This window comes from Chiloscyllium plagiosum, unplaced genomic scaffold (assembly GCF_037043375.1).
Source record: "Chiloscyllium plagiosum isolate Xiang-an unplaced genomic scaffold, Cpla_swu_hap1 HiC_scaffold_34, whole genome shotgun sequence".
NCBI lineage: Eukaryota > Metazoa > Chordata > Chondrichthyes > Orectolobiformes > Hemiscylliidae > Chiloscyllium > Chiloscyllium plagiosum.
In genome coordinates, this window is record NW_028270172.1 from 24,716,872 (window position 1) to 24,735,134 (window position 18,263).

The window sequence follows — 18,263 nt, forward strand, 5'->3', positions numbered from 1 at the left end:
ACAAACCTAGGTTGCTGTTAACAATTACATGACACTGTGATCTTTTGCTACAAATTATGTCATATGGTCCTGCCCCACTAGTTAGCTGATGAAGGAGCAGCACGCTTAAAACTAGTGCATCCAAATAAACCTGTTGGACTATAACCTGGTGTTGTATGATTTTTAACTTTGTCCACTCTGGTTCAACACCTGCACCTCTGCATCATTATCTGGACTGACATGAACTAACCCATTATGGACCAGAGATCCAAGTTAAAAATCTTGTTTTGCTTTTTGAAATTAAAATGAAAGAAAAAGTGAGAAGCATCAGTTCTTGGAGCGTAATTTTGCAGTATTAACATCTGCTATCAGCACTAAACTGCCAAGGTACAGCTCAAAATGCACACAATCTGCAGACAGTCAATTCAGGCAGTCAATTCAGGCAGTCAATTCATGTAATATTTTATAAATTCCTACTTTTGAAAAAGAGCCAGTCTGACTCAAGATTGGGATACAGACAGACTGTAACCTCACACCTTTAATGCATTGTCTGAGCTGAGATGTCACCTTTTCTTAAAAACACCTTAAGTTTTCTCGAGAATGTGACTTAAAAGAAGTTCTGGGATGTACATATTAATGAACCAAAACCTGCAACCCATTCTAAAAGGTGAAAGACTTAACAGCAATCTAGGTTTGTTCAATATATCGTTTCAGTTGCATGACACTGTAATCTTTTGCTATAAATTTTGTGTCTTATGATCCTGCTCCACAGCTACCTGTTGAAGGAGCAGTGCTTCAAAAAGCTAGTACAGGTACACAATTTCTTATCTGAAATTCCAAAATCTGAAAAGCTCCGAAATCCGAAACATTTTTCGTGGAGTGTGGAGCGTCATTTTGGCATGCACACAAGTGACCCAACTCCACACCCATTGAAAGCACGTCACTCAGATGTGACGTGATGGCGTAGCTCAGCACTGGCAGGCGTCAATTGTGTCTCAGCGTTCGTACTATTCACACGTGCATCTGCTGTTAGGTAATTTTTTTAAAAATTCTCTGTAAAAATGTCATTTATTCCGAAATCTGAAAAATTTCAAAAAACAACTGGCCCCAGGGATTTCAAATAAAGGATTGTGTTCCTGTACTTCCAAATAAATCTGCTGGACTATAACCTGATGTTGTGTGATTTTTAGCGTTTGGGGAGTTTAAAGTTCCCTGTATTCTGTACTAATCTAAACCTTTCCAGCTACATAAATTTGCATTTGTTTTTTATGCAGCAATCACTCTTGTGGTTTGTCTGAATGAGTTTGCTCGTTTACGTTGACAAGACCTGCATTCGCTAAACTGGGTTAGGCTTGCTTTGACTTGTCCATGCAGGTCCCTTATAGCCAGCAAAGAGGGTGGTGACTTTTAAGTCTGTCATGCTGGCTTGTTTGGAAACCAGAGCCAAGAGGCAATAGGATGTTCTGCTAAGAACAAATTTTATATGTTGAAGGTTTTAAGCATGGATAGTTAATATAAATGCTTCTCCTATTTTCGCTATGATTTACGCAGCAGAAGCAGCCAAGACTCACGTGCAGCATCAAATATTAGAGCGATTTTGACAGATGAGAACAGAGTTCAGGGAAAAGGGAGAAGGAGAAGCAGTGAGAAAGTGAGAACTGCGAAGGTAGAAGGTCAGATGAGGAGGCGGCCAGCAGCAGGAGGTCAAGATCGGTAAGACAAGACCAGCTTTGTTTAAAAAAAAAGGAGTGATTGGGGGGAAAAATGAAACCAAAATAGAGTCACTTTGGGTTTGGTGGATGAGCATGATGTTGAGAGCACAGCCATGAATGCAGCATTTGTACACTCACAAATATGATGGTGATACCACAATGGTGAAGATTTTGGTATAAAGTGCTTTGGGATATCAAAGGACCATGAAAGATGTCAAATATTGATTCTAAACACAACACCAAGCATCAAACCCTAAGTTCTCAGACAGTGTAGAAAAACAAACAGAATCCCTTACTGTGTGCAAAGTCTGACTTAACACCATTGGAATTAGTGCATTATGTTACCCCTAAGTTTTTTGGGGGATGCAGCTGTAAATTTGGCTTGAGTGGCATTTATTGTTGATGAATCTTATTAATCTGATTGGTTTATTCTATGAGAAGTGAGAACCATCATTCACTTTTGGAATATGCATTCAATTCTGGTCTCTCTGATAAAGGAAAGATGTTGTGAAACTTGAAAGGGTTCAGAAAAGATTTACAAGGATGTTGCCAGGGCTGGAGGGTTTGAGCTGCAGAGAGAGGCTGAATACGCTGAAGCTATTTTCATCGGAGCGTCAGATGCTGAGGGGTAACTATATAAAAGTTTATGAAATCAGGAGAGGCATAGCCAATGCCTTTTCCCCAGGGTAGGGAAATCCAGAATTAGAGGGTATAGGTTTAAAGTGAGAATGGAAAGATTTAAAAGAGAGCTAAGGGACGTTTTCATACAGAGGATGGTGCGTGTATGGAAAAAGCTGCCAGAGGAGTTGATGGATGTTGGTACAATTATAACATTTAAAAGGAATCTGAGTAGGTACATAAATAGGAAAGGTTTAGAATGATAGAATCCTTACAATGTGGAATTAGGCCATTCGGCCCATTGAGTCCACACCAACCTCAATCCCACCCAGACCCACCCCCTAACCCTAAACCTGCATTTTCTTTGGCTAATCCACCTAACCTGCTCACCCTGGACACGACGTGCAATTTAGATTAGCCAATTCACCCAACCTGCACATCCTTGGACTGTGGGAAGAAACCAGAGCACCCAGAGGAAACCCATGCAGAACACAGGGCAAATGTGCTAACTCCACACAGACAGTCGCCTGAGGCTGGAATTGAACCTGGATTGCTGGTGCTGTGAGACAGCAGTGCTCACCACTGACCAGCGTGCTGTCCTGCAGGGAGGAATATGAACCAAATTCTGGCAAATGGGACTTGATTAATTTAGGATATTGATTGGCATGGACGAGTTGGACCAAAGAGTCTGTGTCAATGCTATACATCTTTGAGTAAGTGAGTACTGCATATGCTGGAGAGTTAGAGTCAAAACGTGTGGTGCTGGAAAAGCACAGCAGGTCAGGCAGCATCCAAAGAGCAGGAGAATCAACATTTCGGGCATAAGCCCTTCCTTATCAGGAAGGGCTTATGCCAGAAATGTTGATTCTCCTGCTCCTTTGATGCTGCCTGACCTGCTGTGCTTTTCCAGCACCACACTTTTCGACTCTTGTGCATCTCTATCACTCTATTTGCTGATATTAAAGCTCATATTGGAATTTCCCCAGGGCTTATTAATTACTGATTTATTTTTATGCAAACTTCCTGAACAGAGGTTCACAATGTAGTAAATGAAAAAAATACCCAATAGATAAATGATTATATGGCGTTATGAACTCAATTACCATTTTTTGGACTTTACTCCTCAGAGCATATTATTCCACTAATCTTTTAATCACATTTGGAAATACCTGCATCGCCATTAATTTGCTTTTATTAGGCCAGTATCCTTTTGGAACATGGACTTTCCCATTAAAATGGCCATGCACATGTTCAATAAACTTTAATATTTACAAATGTGAATGTACAGTTTAGTAAGAAGAATGAAGAGACATGATGTGAAGTAACCATTGAATAAGGTATTGAAACAAACCTTGGATATAAATAAATGCCTTTGGTGATAGGACAAGTTGAGAAAGTGTTTGGAAAAAACAATTCTTTGCTTTATAAACAGAGGTAACCGGTATAAAAGAACAGCATTGATACTTAATCTTTACAATAAAATGGCCTAAATCACAGCTAAAGTATTGTATTAAATTAGGGCATCACACTTTAAGAAGAAGCCTCAGAGAAGACGCAGAATGGATTGACTGGAGTGGTAGCTTGGATGAATTACATCATTTAGGGTGTGTTTATCTGTTCCGTGATACTAGGAGGAGAGTACATTCTGTACAGAGACAGTGTCAGACCTTTGAAAGTGAGAGTTACTTTTAAGTGCAGTTCTGCTTTCTGTCATTGAATCATGCATTATTTTTGTTGGATGTTATTTTATAAATTACCCCCAAATATAAAAATGTGTTAATGGAAGATTATTACAACAATTCAGACACTTCCTTGTAATGACGAAGTACAGTTTTCTCCCGTAACCAATTAGTTTAAGCAAGAGGCAATCTCAGAAACCAGAACTACATGATCGCAACTGTGGCATTTCACCATGGGTTTAAAAAAAAATTGACTGAAATATTTTAGAAAAAATAAGAACCATTGAACCTTGGATTGAAGATCCCATTATCCACTCACTGAGCTGATGGGAATGTGTAGAAACTCCCTCTACTTTGCCATTCTAACTTGTTCAGTATTTCAGTCTGTGTTGGTGACCATAGTGTGGGTGGAGTGTGCATTTACAATTGTTCCTGATGCCTGGCCAGTCAGCAGCAGAGTTACTGTGCTCCTCTGTGATGTTTCCTTCGAGCAGAGAAAGTTAAGAGGAAATTTGATGGAGGTGTACAAAATCTTAAATGATTTTTATAGATTAATTAAGGAGCAATTGAAACTAGTGAGTAGTTGAGTCATTGTTCAAAGAACATTGATTTAATTAAAAAATTAACAAGAAGATGAGGCTCTGCAAATATCCTCATCCTCAGTGATAGAGGAGTCCAGCTCATCAGTGAAAACAGTAAGACTGAAGCATTTACAGCAATCTTCAGTCAGAAGAGCTGAGTTGATGATCCATCTCGGCTTTATCTTGAAGTCTCCAGCATCACAAATGCCAGATTTCAGCCAGTTCTATTCTCTCCATGTGATTTCAAGACGTGGCTGAAGGCACTGGATGCTGCACCTGCCCTGATAATGTTTTGATAAATGGAATGAACACATGCTCCAGAATTAGCTGCCTCTTATCCAAGTTGTTCCTGCACAGCTACAACATTGGCATTTGCCCAAGAATGAGGATAACTCCCCAGTTCCTTTCTGTCCACAAAAAGCAGGACAATTCCAACCCAGCTAATTATTGCCCCACCCCCAGCTACTGTCCATCAACAAAGTGATGGAAGGGGTCAAGCGTGCTATCAAGTGACACTTGTACTGCAGTCATCTGCTTTCAGATATTTCAGTTTGGATTCAATCACTCACCACCTGATCTTGTTACAGCCTTGGTTCAAATATGGATGTGTGGTGAGATGTCAGTGCATCCCACTGTCAATGTCATGAAGGTTACCATTAACCAGAAGCTCAGCTTGACTAACTGAATTAATACTATGGCTGCAAGATCGAGTGAGCAGTTGAGAGGCTGAGCATATTGGATGGCATAATATCCACATGTCCCAGGATGTGTTATGTCACTGGATATGGTGCCTCCCAGCTCACTTATCTGTGCAAGAGAGATATGTGAGTTACTTGTTGAATTACGTGGCAAAAGAGCCATGTGTCTTCCAGGTTTGAAGGTTCCGAGGCAGTTTTTGAAAGCCATCTGAACTCCACTTGAGATACTGCATGCTTGTTCTGAAGAAATGTCAATGGATTCAAAATGCAGCCAGACTTATTGAGTTTTTCCCACAATTTTTTTTGTCTCTGATCTCCAGCATCCACAGTTCTTTGATTTATTCTAGTCATTTGCTTGGTGCTTTCTGAATATGCACATAGATCTGCACTCCTTCACTTTAGCCATTGGTGGTCAGCAAGGCCAGAAGGGGTCAATGGGCCTCAGCTTCACTCCATTTGCCCCTTTTTCTCAAGGCGATTAGGTGCTGCCAACATCTACCCACAGGGAGAAGGAGCCACAGACAAGACCCAGCAGCTGCTTCTCCAGCTACTCCAGATGTGTCCCGCCACTCCATCTCCCAGTGCCTGTGATTCCAATATCTGTGCTCGGTCAAAGCGAGTAAGGTGAGCTTGCATCATTGGGCAGGAGACTGTCAGCAGGCCAGGCCGTCTAGGCTGAAAACTGTCAGGGAGTGACTACCCAACTATTCAAAGTTATCAGGGCATACCACACAGCAAGCTCCCTCCATCCCAGCTGCAGAAGTCAGGCCAGCACCTCCACATACTGCGAGGGCGAAGAAAGAAATATTGTGAGAATATTTTGGTGACATGGGTGTTCAAGCATTATGGAAGTTCAGCACTTTAGTCTATATATGTATACACTTCCAATGTTATTACACCTGTTGTAGTCTTCTTATCATAACAAGATCAGGTCAAATGAAAGGATGTGGAACATCTTTGTCCAGCAGAGTAATGTGCTGCGTCTCAATCTCCAAAAGTGATTCCTCTGACATATACTGAGGCTGAAGGCTGAGGAGGAGGCAGGGCCTGGGATGTCTTCACATGCAGTTTTAGGAGACATGCATCAGGAATGTTTGAGTCAACATAATTCAGGAGGCAAAACCTTATCCTATATCTGGGTTTCTCCATGAAATGCCTGATGGGCAGCTCCCATGTTTCCTTTCTCTTATTGCACAGTGCTGTGGAGAAAATCAGGGACAAATCATGCCCCTTTGCTGTCTATGTGCTGTCAAAGATGCGTCATGAGTCATGGAAGATGCAAGGGTACTGTGAAGACTAAAGGCTGTTGTAGTAGTGCCTGTCCCTCTGAGGCAGAAGGTCTGGGTTCAAGTCCCACTTGCTCCAGAGGTGTTTCATATCACATCTGAACAGATTGATTATAGACGTTAAGAGCTGAAACATAGTGAGGGCTCTATTGGTGCAGTGATAGCATTCCTATCTCTGGGCTAGGAGACTTGGGCTTGCCTCCTACCTGAACCAGAGATAAGTCATATCTAAAAATGGTTTGAAATATCCATAGTTAAGACTGTGCATCTTCTTTTTGTCCACCATCTCTTTATTTCATCCACACCCCATTTGAAAACTTATGATGAGGTGATCCCTGCCTGGGCTGTTGTGAATAATACTGCTCAACCAGTTCAGGCATCAAAAGCACATCTTCAGAAAGCCTAGGTAGTCATGGACTAGACTAGACTAAACTAACCCCAACCATGCTGGATAAAAAGAAATGAAGGATCCAGAGAAATCTTTTGAGAAAGATGAGGATCCTGAGCTGCACCAGGAGCAACATCAAAAGAGGGTCTGGGTGGGATGCTCCTGGGAGGGAGGGTGTGTACCTGATGGGTCTAATGGCTGTATCTGCACTATAGGGATTCTATGATTCTATGAACATGTTTAGCCTTCTGCTCTAGCTGTCATTCATTTGCAGAAGATTGCACTATTGTCTGTAGATTCAATTCCCCATTGCTGTCTTCTAAAGAAATTTCATACTGGACTCAACGTTAACCTTTGTTTCTCTCTGCATGGATGTCTGCCAGATCTGCTGAGTTTTTCCAGGCATTCATGTAAGGAACAAATTAACCCTACAGTACCAATAGCATGTGTGGAAAAATGTTTTTAAAACCTGGTCATAAGTTCTGATTTTCTGAAAAGAAAATTTGTATTCAGCCCTGAAATGTATAACCATCCAGACATATAAAGTTTAAGTAGTGGGAACTACAAGCACTTGACACCGTTTTTTCTTGTGTAAATTGATATTGTACAGTGTGCAGATAAGATTGGCAAGAAAGAGGTATCAACCAGTTGTTCCTTGGATGCAGCTGTTTCAAAAGAATATTGCATGCAGTGAATTGGATAAATATGTGCAAAAGTGATTGAGGATGCATATTGCAGTCTTGCCCTATTCATCTCCCTTCTTGGAAATCCAAGTTCCTGCACTGTCATAATTTTTAATGCATTTATAAAATGTGGTCAACATTTATTGCCCTGAAGAATGTGATAGTGAGCTGGGGCACTTAGTTTTCTTTCTTCCTAGAAGTTAGTGAATAAACCTCCTATTGTTTCAACACTTATGGGTGACAATACGTTTTGGAAATGAATGTTTCAGACTCATTTGTACCAACTCTTAGTTATGAACAATGTAAGCAGCAGGATTAAATCTATGATTTTGATAGTTAATATTTGTGGATGCAGCCTTTCCTCCTTTTCTTTGAAACTGCAGCATAAATATTTACACAACTAAAGTCATTTAATCACAGATCCTATGGCTGACATTCATCTTGGCTCTCATTTAAAAGCTCAGTGGTTCTTGGTACAGATTCAGCCTTATATCTGGCAAGTTGGCATTGTTGGCAGAAATAGAGTTCATATTTCTTCAATATTCTTCTAAAAACATTTCGCACTGTAAAGGGATTCCAAGCCAGTTCCTGCTGACCAGGAGAATCAGGCTCTTGTGTCAGAAGATTGATGGATTCCCCATACTGTGTGGGATTACTGATCTCCACTGCCTGCTGTACCCATCATTTAGCCATCCAGGACTCTTGAGCTACTTTCTCCCATGGTCACTGTAGCACCCTTTCCCATTATGTAGGCACTTACGATTCCAATTACCTATTCTTACAGTGAGGGTAATGGATTAATTTATGCATTTATTTTCTTAATGTGCTAAGTTCCTTTTTTTAGGTAATAAATATAATAGAAGAGATTAATTTTGATTAATATTCTAAATGTGACCACGAGGGAAAAAAGGATAGGTTTTGAAGTGCTAAAGTCAAAGTTCTGATATGTCAGGGCTAACCGCTTCACCAAAGTGGTCTTAGTAGGAATGTGTAAGCAAAAGCTCAATTATTTGAAAAGCAATTGATGCTGCAATGAAAGGATTGTGGCTTTGGATGGAAGAATGACTAGATGTGCCAATTTGCCCTTATTTTATGTATCCTTCTGATCATGTATGATCTTATGCTGATGTGTGTGATCCTTTGCAGATAATTGGAGGTTATTTTGTGAGGGCACTAGAGATTATGTGCACAGGTCAGCTTAATGTCCTGTATACAGGTTTAAGTGGTTGCAACATGCTGCTGTCAGTTCTAACATCAAGAAGTAAGAATACAAAACCAGTTGTGTCACAATTTTCAGAACTGCTTGTGAATGTGCTATTGATTGATCGCCACAGATCTATCCCATTGGTGGACTATGAATGAAAACTTTTGTCTTTCCGTTCTGCATTTAAACTCAACACAAGGGTTCAAAGCAGTCACTCAGTCAGAGCAAAGAGGATGTTAGAGTTTGATTCCTGTGATGAGATCTTAGTTGGCATCCATGTCACTTCTACTCCAAGAATTTGCAGGGTACTTGAGAATTGGTAAAGATCAATTAGTCATAGGTTACTTTTTCTGTCTGGAGATATGCTTAAGTATTTCTCTATCTACAAAATCTTTTCCATCATTAGTTGCAAATCAGGTTGTGTGAGTTATCCCTTCTGTACAAGTTAAGTCATTTTTGTTTTGTTCAAGTGGATGTCTGCATGTTTGAAATATGTAAATAGACTGCAACTTTGAGGTTTGGGGGCTTAGAATAGACAACTGTGATGTGAAAATATGCACCAAAAAGAAAGCAAGTTTTAAGGTTTCCAGTTATTTAGAAAGAGCCTCATTATTTACCTTGAGTCTTTCACTCAATGCATTCAATGGGATGCGTTTCCAGATCATCAATTCCAATCAGATATCACAGCAAGATCTAACAGAGTCACTCCATTCACCAGCACCTCACTATCATTGTTCTTCACCATAAATGGATGTGGGCATCACTGGATAGGCCGGAATTTATTGCCCAAGCCTGATTGCCCAGAGTTAACTGCATTTTTGTGGGGCTGAAGTCTCATGTAGGCCAGAGGAGGGAGTTGGAAAGGGAGGGTTTACAGACAGGAAGCTCAAGTCAAATACTAGATCAAGAATAGCCAGCAACACCTGATTCTCAGGAGCTGAATATCATCGACCTTTAAACATGGAAGTAAAAATCATTGTTCGCAGTGAAGAGAAATCATACACGAGTTCTGTGTGTGGATGAAGCTTCAGTCAATCATCTGACCTGGCAAGATGCAAATGCAGTCACAACAGCGAGAAACTGTGGAAATGTGAGGACTCTGGGAAGGGGTTTAATTACCCTCCTGACCTGGAAAATGTAAAGATGTGCTTCAAGATGGCAGAGTAGGGCTCCTGAACCAGAGCTCATCAGCTTTGTCGATTACGTTTTCTTTCCTCTCATTTCTTGTTTTTTTTTCTCTTTCGACTTACCTTTTGTCCTGGAATGGTAACTACGATGACTAGTTGTCATCCAAGGCAGATCTGTATCATAGCCCCATTGTGGATTTACCTGCTTTTACTTTTTTCTTCTTTCTCTGCTTTTTTTTATTCCCCTTTAGCCTGACTTACCTTCCATGCAGAGCACTCAGCAGGTTCAGCGGCGGCTGCATTGCCAAGATCAGCCCAACGCAGTCTCATGGCGGCGATCTCATCAGGAAAGGTGACATGGTCCTGCGGCATTGGTGCAGAGGGCGGATTCGTGCTGGTGATGGTCTCAGCATCTGGGTAGAAGAGTCTGGATCTAGGCTCATGGCTAAGCACTTAAGAAGGACTGTAATGCTAAACTTTTAATTTTATTTCTTTATTTCCTGCCTTATACCTCAGATTTTGTAGCTAGGTACCTTTGTACATAAGCCTGCACTGGAGAGTGGCAACTTTGTAGACTTTTCAAGGTATTCTTGTATCCCTGTACTTGAGTATATAAGACAATAAAACCTAATTCTAATTCACTGCTCAGAGTAGGAGAAGGCTTTACTGCACAGGAGTTGTGCCCTTGTCAATCAAGGAAGAGCTATCCAATATTCTCCCACCTATCAATTGTTGGCTTGTACCCTGTAGGTTACAGCACCTCAACTGCAGATACAAATGTTTAAATGCTATGCAGGTTAATTTCTCTAACCCACCTCCAGAACAGTCTGGGTGAAAAAAAAATTCCTGAACATCTTTTCAATCCTTCCAACTGTCACTTGAAATCAATGTCCCTTTAAAGTGTCTAAATTTCTGACAACAGAAAACTTTTGTTTTCCAGCAGATTTTGCTGGTCCTCAACTATATTATAACATATATATCTTGATACTTAGGGACTGTAACTGTGCTAGATGCAATGCTAAATTCTGTTGAAAATGCTTATATATCTGGGATATTTGCATCTTGTTTTATCTGATGATATGAGTAGAACTGTCATATTTTCCTTTCCTGAAGCAATTAACGAGGTTTGTAGTCTTGATCTTGAACATTGACTCCTCAATTATTACAAATCTCGTTCTTTTTTCAAACTTCTCCATGACCTCACTGCTGCCTATCTCCATAATTTCTGCAAGCTTTAAAACCTTCTGAAAAATCTGTTCTTCCCCAATTTTGGTCTCTTGAGCATCTCCATCCAGGCTTCTGATCATCCTCTATTATTTCCTTATGTGGCCCAATGTCAAATTTATTTGAGTTGGGGTGTTTTACTGTTAGAAGTCCAATTGTTGATGATGTAATCTGGCTGAGACATTTCATCATCATTAGTTCCACTGAATCTTTATTCCATCACTTTTATCTTTCCTCCTCCTTTATTGCTTATGATTAGTACAATGTGAAGCCTAAAATTGGGCAATAAAGGCACTTTGTAGTTTTACTCACAGCAGATTCTCTCTATTCTTAGCAGAATATGAATAATTCAATGAATTTTATAAAAATATCCTGCAATGCAGGCAGTTATTTCATTTATGTAGAGAACCAGTCTGAATGGTCTATGTCTGTGCTGTGATTCTGTTTTAGTATTGTAAAGAGGACAGCGGCTAGGTGAAGCCCAGCTTTTGGTGATGGTAGCAAAAGCAAAATTTTGCAGACACTGGAAATCTGAAACAAAATAAGGAAGTGTTCGAGAAACTCTGCAGTTCTGGCAGCATCTGTGGAAAGAGAAATAATTAACATTTTGAATCCATTATGATGACTTCAGAACTTCTTCAGACCAGCAACTTGAATGCTTGTCTTTGCTCTAACAAACTGATTAAAATGAATGTAAATAAACTGGAGCTTCCATTCCTGATTAATGTGCCTGTATTTGGGTATTGGATCAGGACAAATTACATCATCATGAACTGTTCTATCAGATAGATAAAGAATGGCCAAATCTAGAGATTACTAGTGCACTAGTATGAGTAGAGTCAGATTCATTGTAGCCAGGAGCACTTTGTTCATTGTTTAGAATTTTCTTCACTTTTTTTTACTTCTCACTAACCTTGCCACTTCTAATTCTTGCAGTGGGCATTGGCACAGTTGTTCATCCATGTTTTCTCAAAACATGTCTTTTTTTTCTTGTGATTCGAGACTGAGAATCTAGCCATGTGCTTTTGCCCTTTGGATGAGATCTGACTACTCCTGAATTTTCTGCAGTCCTCCAGAGGTGACTAAATAATATTTAAGATCAAGGATGATTCTTCTTGCCATGCACTCAAATCCAATTCATTGGGATAACTTAGGCGCCATAATGTTAGTTCATCTCAGGTGAAAGTCAAATTTTTGACTTCCTAATGTACAAAGCCGGTTCCAAGCATGCCTTTGCCAATGTAATTTGAATGAAAGTAACCATTTTTTCAGCAATAACATTTTCCTAAAAAGGAATTGTCATAGGAAATTATTGGTGCCATTGTGTTTTTTTGCTATATTTTAATGCAGTTAATATAATACAAACACAATCAGTTGTTTCTTTTGTATTGTAGATCCAGACATCTCAGAGCAGAATTTGTAAAGTCATTGACAAAGAAATGTACAGAACTTGATGAGGATGATGAAGCTGTTTTGAACCTTATTGCAAAATGTGGCTGGGATTTAAGCAAATACTCTGGAATCACAGGTTCAGCCAAAAGTGTTCCTGAGGCCAAGTTGCATAACTTAAAAGGTAAGGATGTTTTGAAATTTGGTTTCTATATTATACTTTTTTAAAAGCAAATAGTTTAGTGTTTTTTTGTAAGGTACACCTTTTTGTCTTCCTTAATTCTGTAATACTATATAGATGTATTTTGGATTGGTTTGACGAATAGAAGAGTGAGAGATCTAATTGAAATGTATAACATTTGAAAAGGGCTGGACAGAGAAGGGTATTTTCCTGCTTGAATCTAGAACCAGGGGTCACAGTCTCAGGTTAGGCTATTTAGAACTGAGATGAGGAAAACTTTATTCACTCAAAGGGTAGTGAAGCTGTGGAATTCTATACTGCAGAGGGCTGTGAGACCAAGTCACTGAATACGTAACAGAAAAATATAACTTTTTAGATATTAAAGGCATCAAGAAGTATGGGGAGAAAGCAGGAAGTGGCATTGAGATAGAGGATCAAACGTGATCATACTGAATGATGGATCAGGCATGAAGACTGAATTTCAGCCTATTCCTCTTTTCTATATTTCTAAAAAGCATGGCAGGGCAAGGCAGGGATACTATGAGCATTCAGGTAGACGCTAAGTGAGTGAATACTAAGAGCATGTGAGCAGCCCAAAGGTGTACAAATTAATTTTCTATTTATGAAGTTTCTGGCACCACATTCAGCCTAACTACAGACAAGATGAGGAAGAAGAAAGCAGGAGTGATAATAGTGATGATGGATTCATTAGTTTGGTGCTTCTGTGGCCACAAGAATACTCCTAGGATGGTGTGTTGTCTTCCTGGTGCCAGGAGTGGGGATGTCACTGAGTGGGTATACGGCATCCTGAAGGAGGAACGTGATCAGACAGAGGTCATGTCGGTACATATTGGTACCAATGATATAGGTAGATTAAGAGATGCGGTCTTGCATTCAAGAATTTTAGGAATCTAGGGAGTAGACTAAGGAGCAGGACCTCAAAAGTTGTATTCTCTGGATTACTTCTGGTTCCACATGCCAGCAAGAACAGAAATAGGAAAATAGGATAGATGAATGTGTTGTTCAAGAATTAGTGCAGGAGGAAGGGTTTTAGATTCCTGGATCACTAAAACTATTTATGGGAATGGTAGGATCTGTACAAACGGGGTGATCCTCACCTGAGTCAGAATGGGGCCAACATTCTTGTGGGTGGGCTTGCTCATGCTGTTGGGAGGAATTTACTAATTCAGCAGGGGGAGGAGACTTGTGTTAGTACAGGAAGGATGTAGTATTATTTAAGTGAAGAAATCAAGATAAAGGGAGTTCAGCCACATTAAGTTTTGAGGGAGTAATACAAGGTTGGATGGCCTCTACTTTAATGCGAGAATTGTTTATAGATAAGACAGATAGATTAAGGGCTGCTTTGACACATGGAATTGTGATGTTGTTGCTATCAGAGATGTAGTTGTGGAATGGGCGGGACTGGCTTCTCAACATTCCGGGGTACATGATCTTTGGGCAGAAAAGGGGAAGGTGTAAAAGAGTCACATTATTAATCAAAGAGTCAGTCACTGTAGTGAGAAGGGAATGGTCTTCAAATGAACTTTTTGGGTAGAGCTGAGGAATAACATTGGGCAGTCACACTTGCAGGGAGTGTATAATAGACCCTCAAACAGTCATTAGGCAATAGTGGGGCAGATATATCGACAATTCACTTAGGTGATATAAATATCAACAATTCAGGGGATTTCAGCTTACTCAACACTAATTAGGATTGCCACAGTGTGAAGGGTTTAGGAGGTTGTGGAATGGGGGAAGGCAGATTTTATGAAAATAAGGCATAGTCTAGCCAAAGTAAACTGGGAACAGCTATTTCTGGATAATTCTCCAGCAGGCAAATACATGGATGCATTAAAATACAATTGGTGAGGGTACAGACCCAACATGTTCTCTTTGGGATGAAATGTAGGAGCAGCAAGCCCAGACAACCCTGAATATCTAAGGATGTTCAGGAATGAATAAGAAGGAAGAGAGAGACTTTTAATAGATAGAAAGGAAACAAATCATTGAAGGCTGTAATGGAGTACAGAAAGTGCAAGGAAAGAAAGTCAAAAAGCAATTCGGAGAGCAAAGAGGAGGTATGAAGAAACATTGGTGGGTAAGATTAGGGAGAATCTCAAGATATTCTATAAGTATGTCAAGGGGAAGAGAATAACCAGGGAAAGAATAGGGTCCATTAGGAACCAGGAGGCAATGTGTGTGTGTGGAGCCAGAAGACATTAATAGGGTAAGTATGTGAGTTAGCTTGCTGAGTTGAACATTTGTTTTTAGATGTTTCGTCACTCTACTAGATAACATCATCAGAGAGAGTCTTTGGTTAAGCGCTGGTGGTATGTCCGGCCTCTCTAATGATAGATCTTGGTTTCTTAATGTGGGTGATGTCATTTCTGTTTTTTTTTAAAGGGAAGGTAGATAGGGTCTAAATCAATGTGTTTATTGATGGAATTCTGGTTAGAATGCCATCAATAAACACACAGATTTAGACCTATCTACCTTCCCTTGAGAAGAAAACCGGAAATGACATCACCCACCTTAAGAAACCAAGACCTATAAATAGAGGCAGGACATACCACCAGTGCTTCAACAGAGACTCTCACTGATGATGTTATCTAGTATGGTGATGAAACGTCTGAAACAAACCTTCAAACTCAGCGAGCTAACTTATATATTTATCATCAACCTGAGCTACAAATCTTCTTCTCAAAAATTGCTAACATTAATAGGGTGTTAAATGAATATATTACATCTGTCATCACTTTGGAGAAGAAACATATAGGTACAGAATTCAGGATGAGGGCTGAGGAGGTTCTTGACATAGAGAGTGAGGAAGTATTGGACATTTTGACAGGCTTGAATGTGGACAGTTCCCAATGCTCAAAAGAGTTGTATCCCAGACTGCTATGGGAAATGAGGGAGGAAATTACTGGGACTCTGATCCAAATCTTTAATTTCTTTCTAGCCTCATGGGATGTACCTGAAAAGTTTCACTTTCAAGAATGGTAGTTGAAATAAATCAGACCAGAATTACAGACCAGTGAGTCTCACATCAGTGGTAGGGAAACTACTGGAAAAATTCTGAAGGAGAGAATTCATTTGCATCTGGAGAGACAAAGTTTGATAAGTGATAGTTAGTGTGGCTTTGTCAGAGGGAGGTCATGCCTAACAAATTTGATAAAATGTTTTCAAGGAGGTGACCAGATGTGTAGATGAGGATCACGTGGTTGATGTAGTTTATATGGATTTCAGCAAGACCTTTGACAAAATCTCACATGGAAGGCTGATAAGATAAAAGCAAATGGGATCCAGGGTAACTTGTCAAGTTGGACACAAATTTGCCTTAGTGGCAGGAAACAGAGGGTGGTGGTAGAGGGTTGTTTGTGTGATTGGAGTCTGGTGTCCAGTGGCATACCACTGGGATTAGTGCTTGGTCCCTTATTGTTTGTGATATATATAAACAGTATAAATGGAAAGGTGTGGAGATGATAAGTTAGTTTGCAATGACATACAGGTTGGCTAGGTGGATGACAGCGAGGAAGAACACCTTAGGTTAAAGGAGGATCTAGATGGATTGGTCAGGTGGGCAGATCAGTGGCAAATGGAATGAAACCATTAAAAAAAATTGAGATGATGTGCTTTGGAAGATGTAACAAGACAAGGAAATACTCAATGAAATACATCACACTAGAAAACTCAGAGGAACAGCAGGATTTCAGGTTCTTGTCCACAAATCCCTGAAGCCAACAGGACAAGTTAATAGGGCTGTTAGGAAAAGATTGAGGACGCTTGCCTTTATCATTCATGGCACAGATTGTAAGGACAAGGAGGTTATGTTGGAGCTGTACAAAGCTTTGGTCAGGCTACAGTTAGAGTACTGTGTGCAGTTTTGGACCCTGCTCTATAGAACGGATATGATTGCACTGGAAAGGAGCAGGTGAACTTCATTAGGACGTGGCCTGGAATGAAGCAGTTTAGTTGTGAAGAGAGGCTGGATAAACTCAGGTTATTTTCTTTGGAGCAGAGAAGGGGATATGATTGAAGTGTCTAAGATTATGACGAGGATGGATGGAAGGCTGTGTTCCCCTTAGTTGAAGGGTCAATAACAAAGGGCCATCATTTTAAGGTCACAGGCTGGTGGTTTAAAGGGGATTTGAGGAAAATGTTTCTCACCCAGAGAGTGGTGGGAATCTGGAAGCAAAATCTGTGATGGTAGTAGAGGCAGGAAACTTTACAATCTTTAAAAAGTACTTGGATGAGCACTTAAACTCATAACATTCAAAGCTTACAGGCCAAATGCTGGAAAGTGGGACTGATACAGATTTCGAGTAGTTTTACCTGCACAGACTCAATGGTCTGGAAAGCTCCTTCTTTACTGCATGATTCTAAAGTAGCCTAACCAATCCATGAGCTGAGTGCCTGTCCCTGGGCACAAAGTACCCTTACAGCAACATAGCGAGTTGTCAACGTGCTTTAAAGTTCAGAACGTCTTGTGAGTAGATCAGCGAGGTGCCATGAACGTTCTGAAAGGAAGACTGTCAGGTGCCAGCATCCATGGTTGTCGGGTTTGTGCATTTGGGCCCTGGATTGTGCCTTGAGGCATTCTGTAAGATGGTGGCCTGGAGTAGCTCGCAGCAAGCTCAAGTCTCCAGTTACCCACTCTGACTTCCATATTAAGAATTATTGATGTCTAGTTTTCTTGCAGCAGGTGGTGGCTGCATATTAATGAGGCAAAATATGCTGTTAATGAGGCTGTTCATAAGCAATGATATCCCTTTATAGGCATTGTACCTCTCCTGAGTGAGAATCTCATCTCAATACCCAGAATTCTATTTGAAAATGTATCAAATTGCTTCCAACATGAAAGAAGACCTAGACTGACTTCTCGCATGATTCTACAGTGCAGCAGTAGCCCGCATCATTCAGGCCATATAAGATTCCACTTACTGTGTTATTGTTTCTCTTACTATCAGTTAGTCAGCAACAGTATTTATATATAAAAATATCAGCTTCTACTTGACTAATCAAACCAGATTTCCCATACGTTACATCACATTTAAATAGCTGTATCAATCAATTTGTCATCTTGGATAATTTGAAACTGACAGTTGATTAAAAAGCTCAATCTGATTAGTTTTGGTTGAAGGCCCGATGACATCACAACTATTGATAACACTTTGCCTAACACTAGCAATTTTCAACTTGAAACTTGGATCTTGGCCACTGGATTTCTACCTAACAAGTAGCAAAGTTCTATGTACATGAGAAACATGATGCACTCTATAGATGAATTGGAGATGACACACATATGAGTAAACTTTGCTAACTATAATAGAACTAGAAAGTTATTTAGAATGCACCACTGCAATCATTTAAAGTGTAGTTATTATTGCAATGTCAGAAATCATGACAATCATTTAGAAATAAGTTAATACATTTGTAAGACTGTTTGGTTAAAGGATATTTGCTGGACAGGAAAGTTGGTATCTGCAACTGTAAAGCACACCCTCAGTTGTGAAG

General features: G+C 40.0%; 1 protein-coding gene across 4 annotated transcripts in view; it reads left to right on the top strand.

Annotated features, from left to right (window-relative positions):
- The window catches only part of cep72 (centrosomal protein 72), a 151,066-nt gene that overhangs the window by 53,484 nt on the left and 79,319 nt on the right, over positions 1-18,263 (top strand). For 2 of the 4 annotated variants that reach the window (XM_087978553.1, XM_087978555.1), the window contains exons 5-6: positions 1,531-1,692; positions 12,574-12,752. In XM_087978553.1, the coding sequence (XP_087834679.1) occupies positions 1,531-1,692; positions 12,574-12,752 (341 nt within the window). Of the gene's footprint in view, positions 1-1,530; positions 1,693-10,206; positions 10,308-12,573; positions 12,753-18,263 lie in introns of those variants that run through there. The other 2 variants (XM_087978556.1, XM_087978554.1) reach the window with 2 other exon arrangements.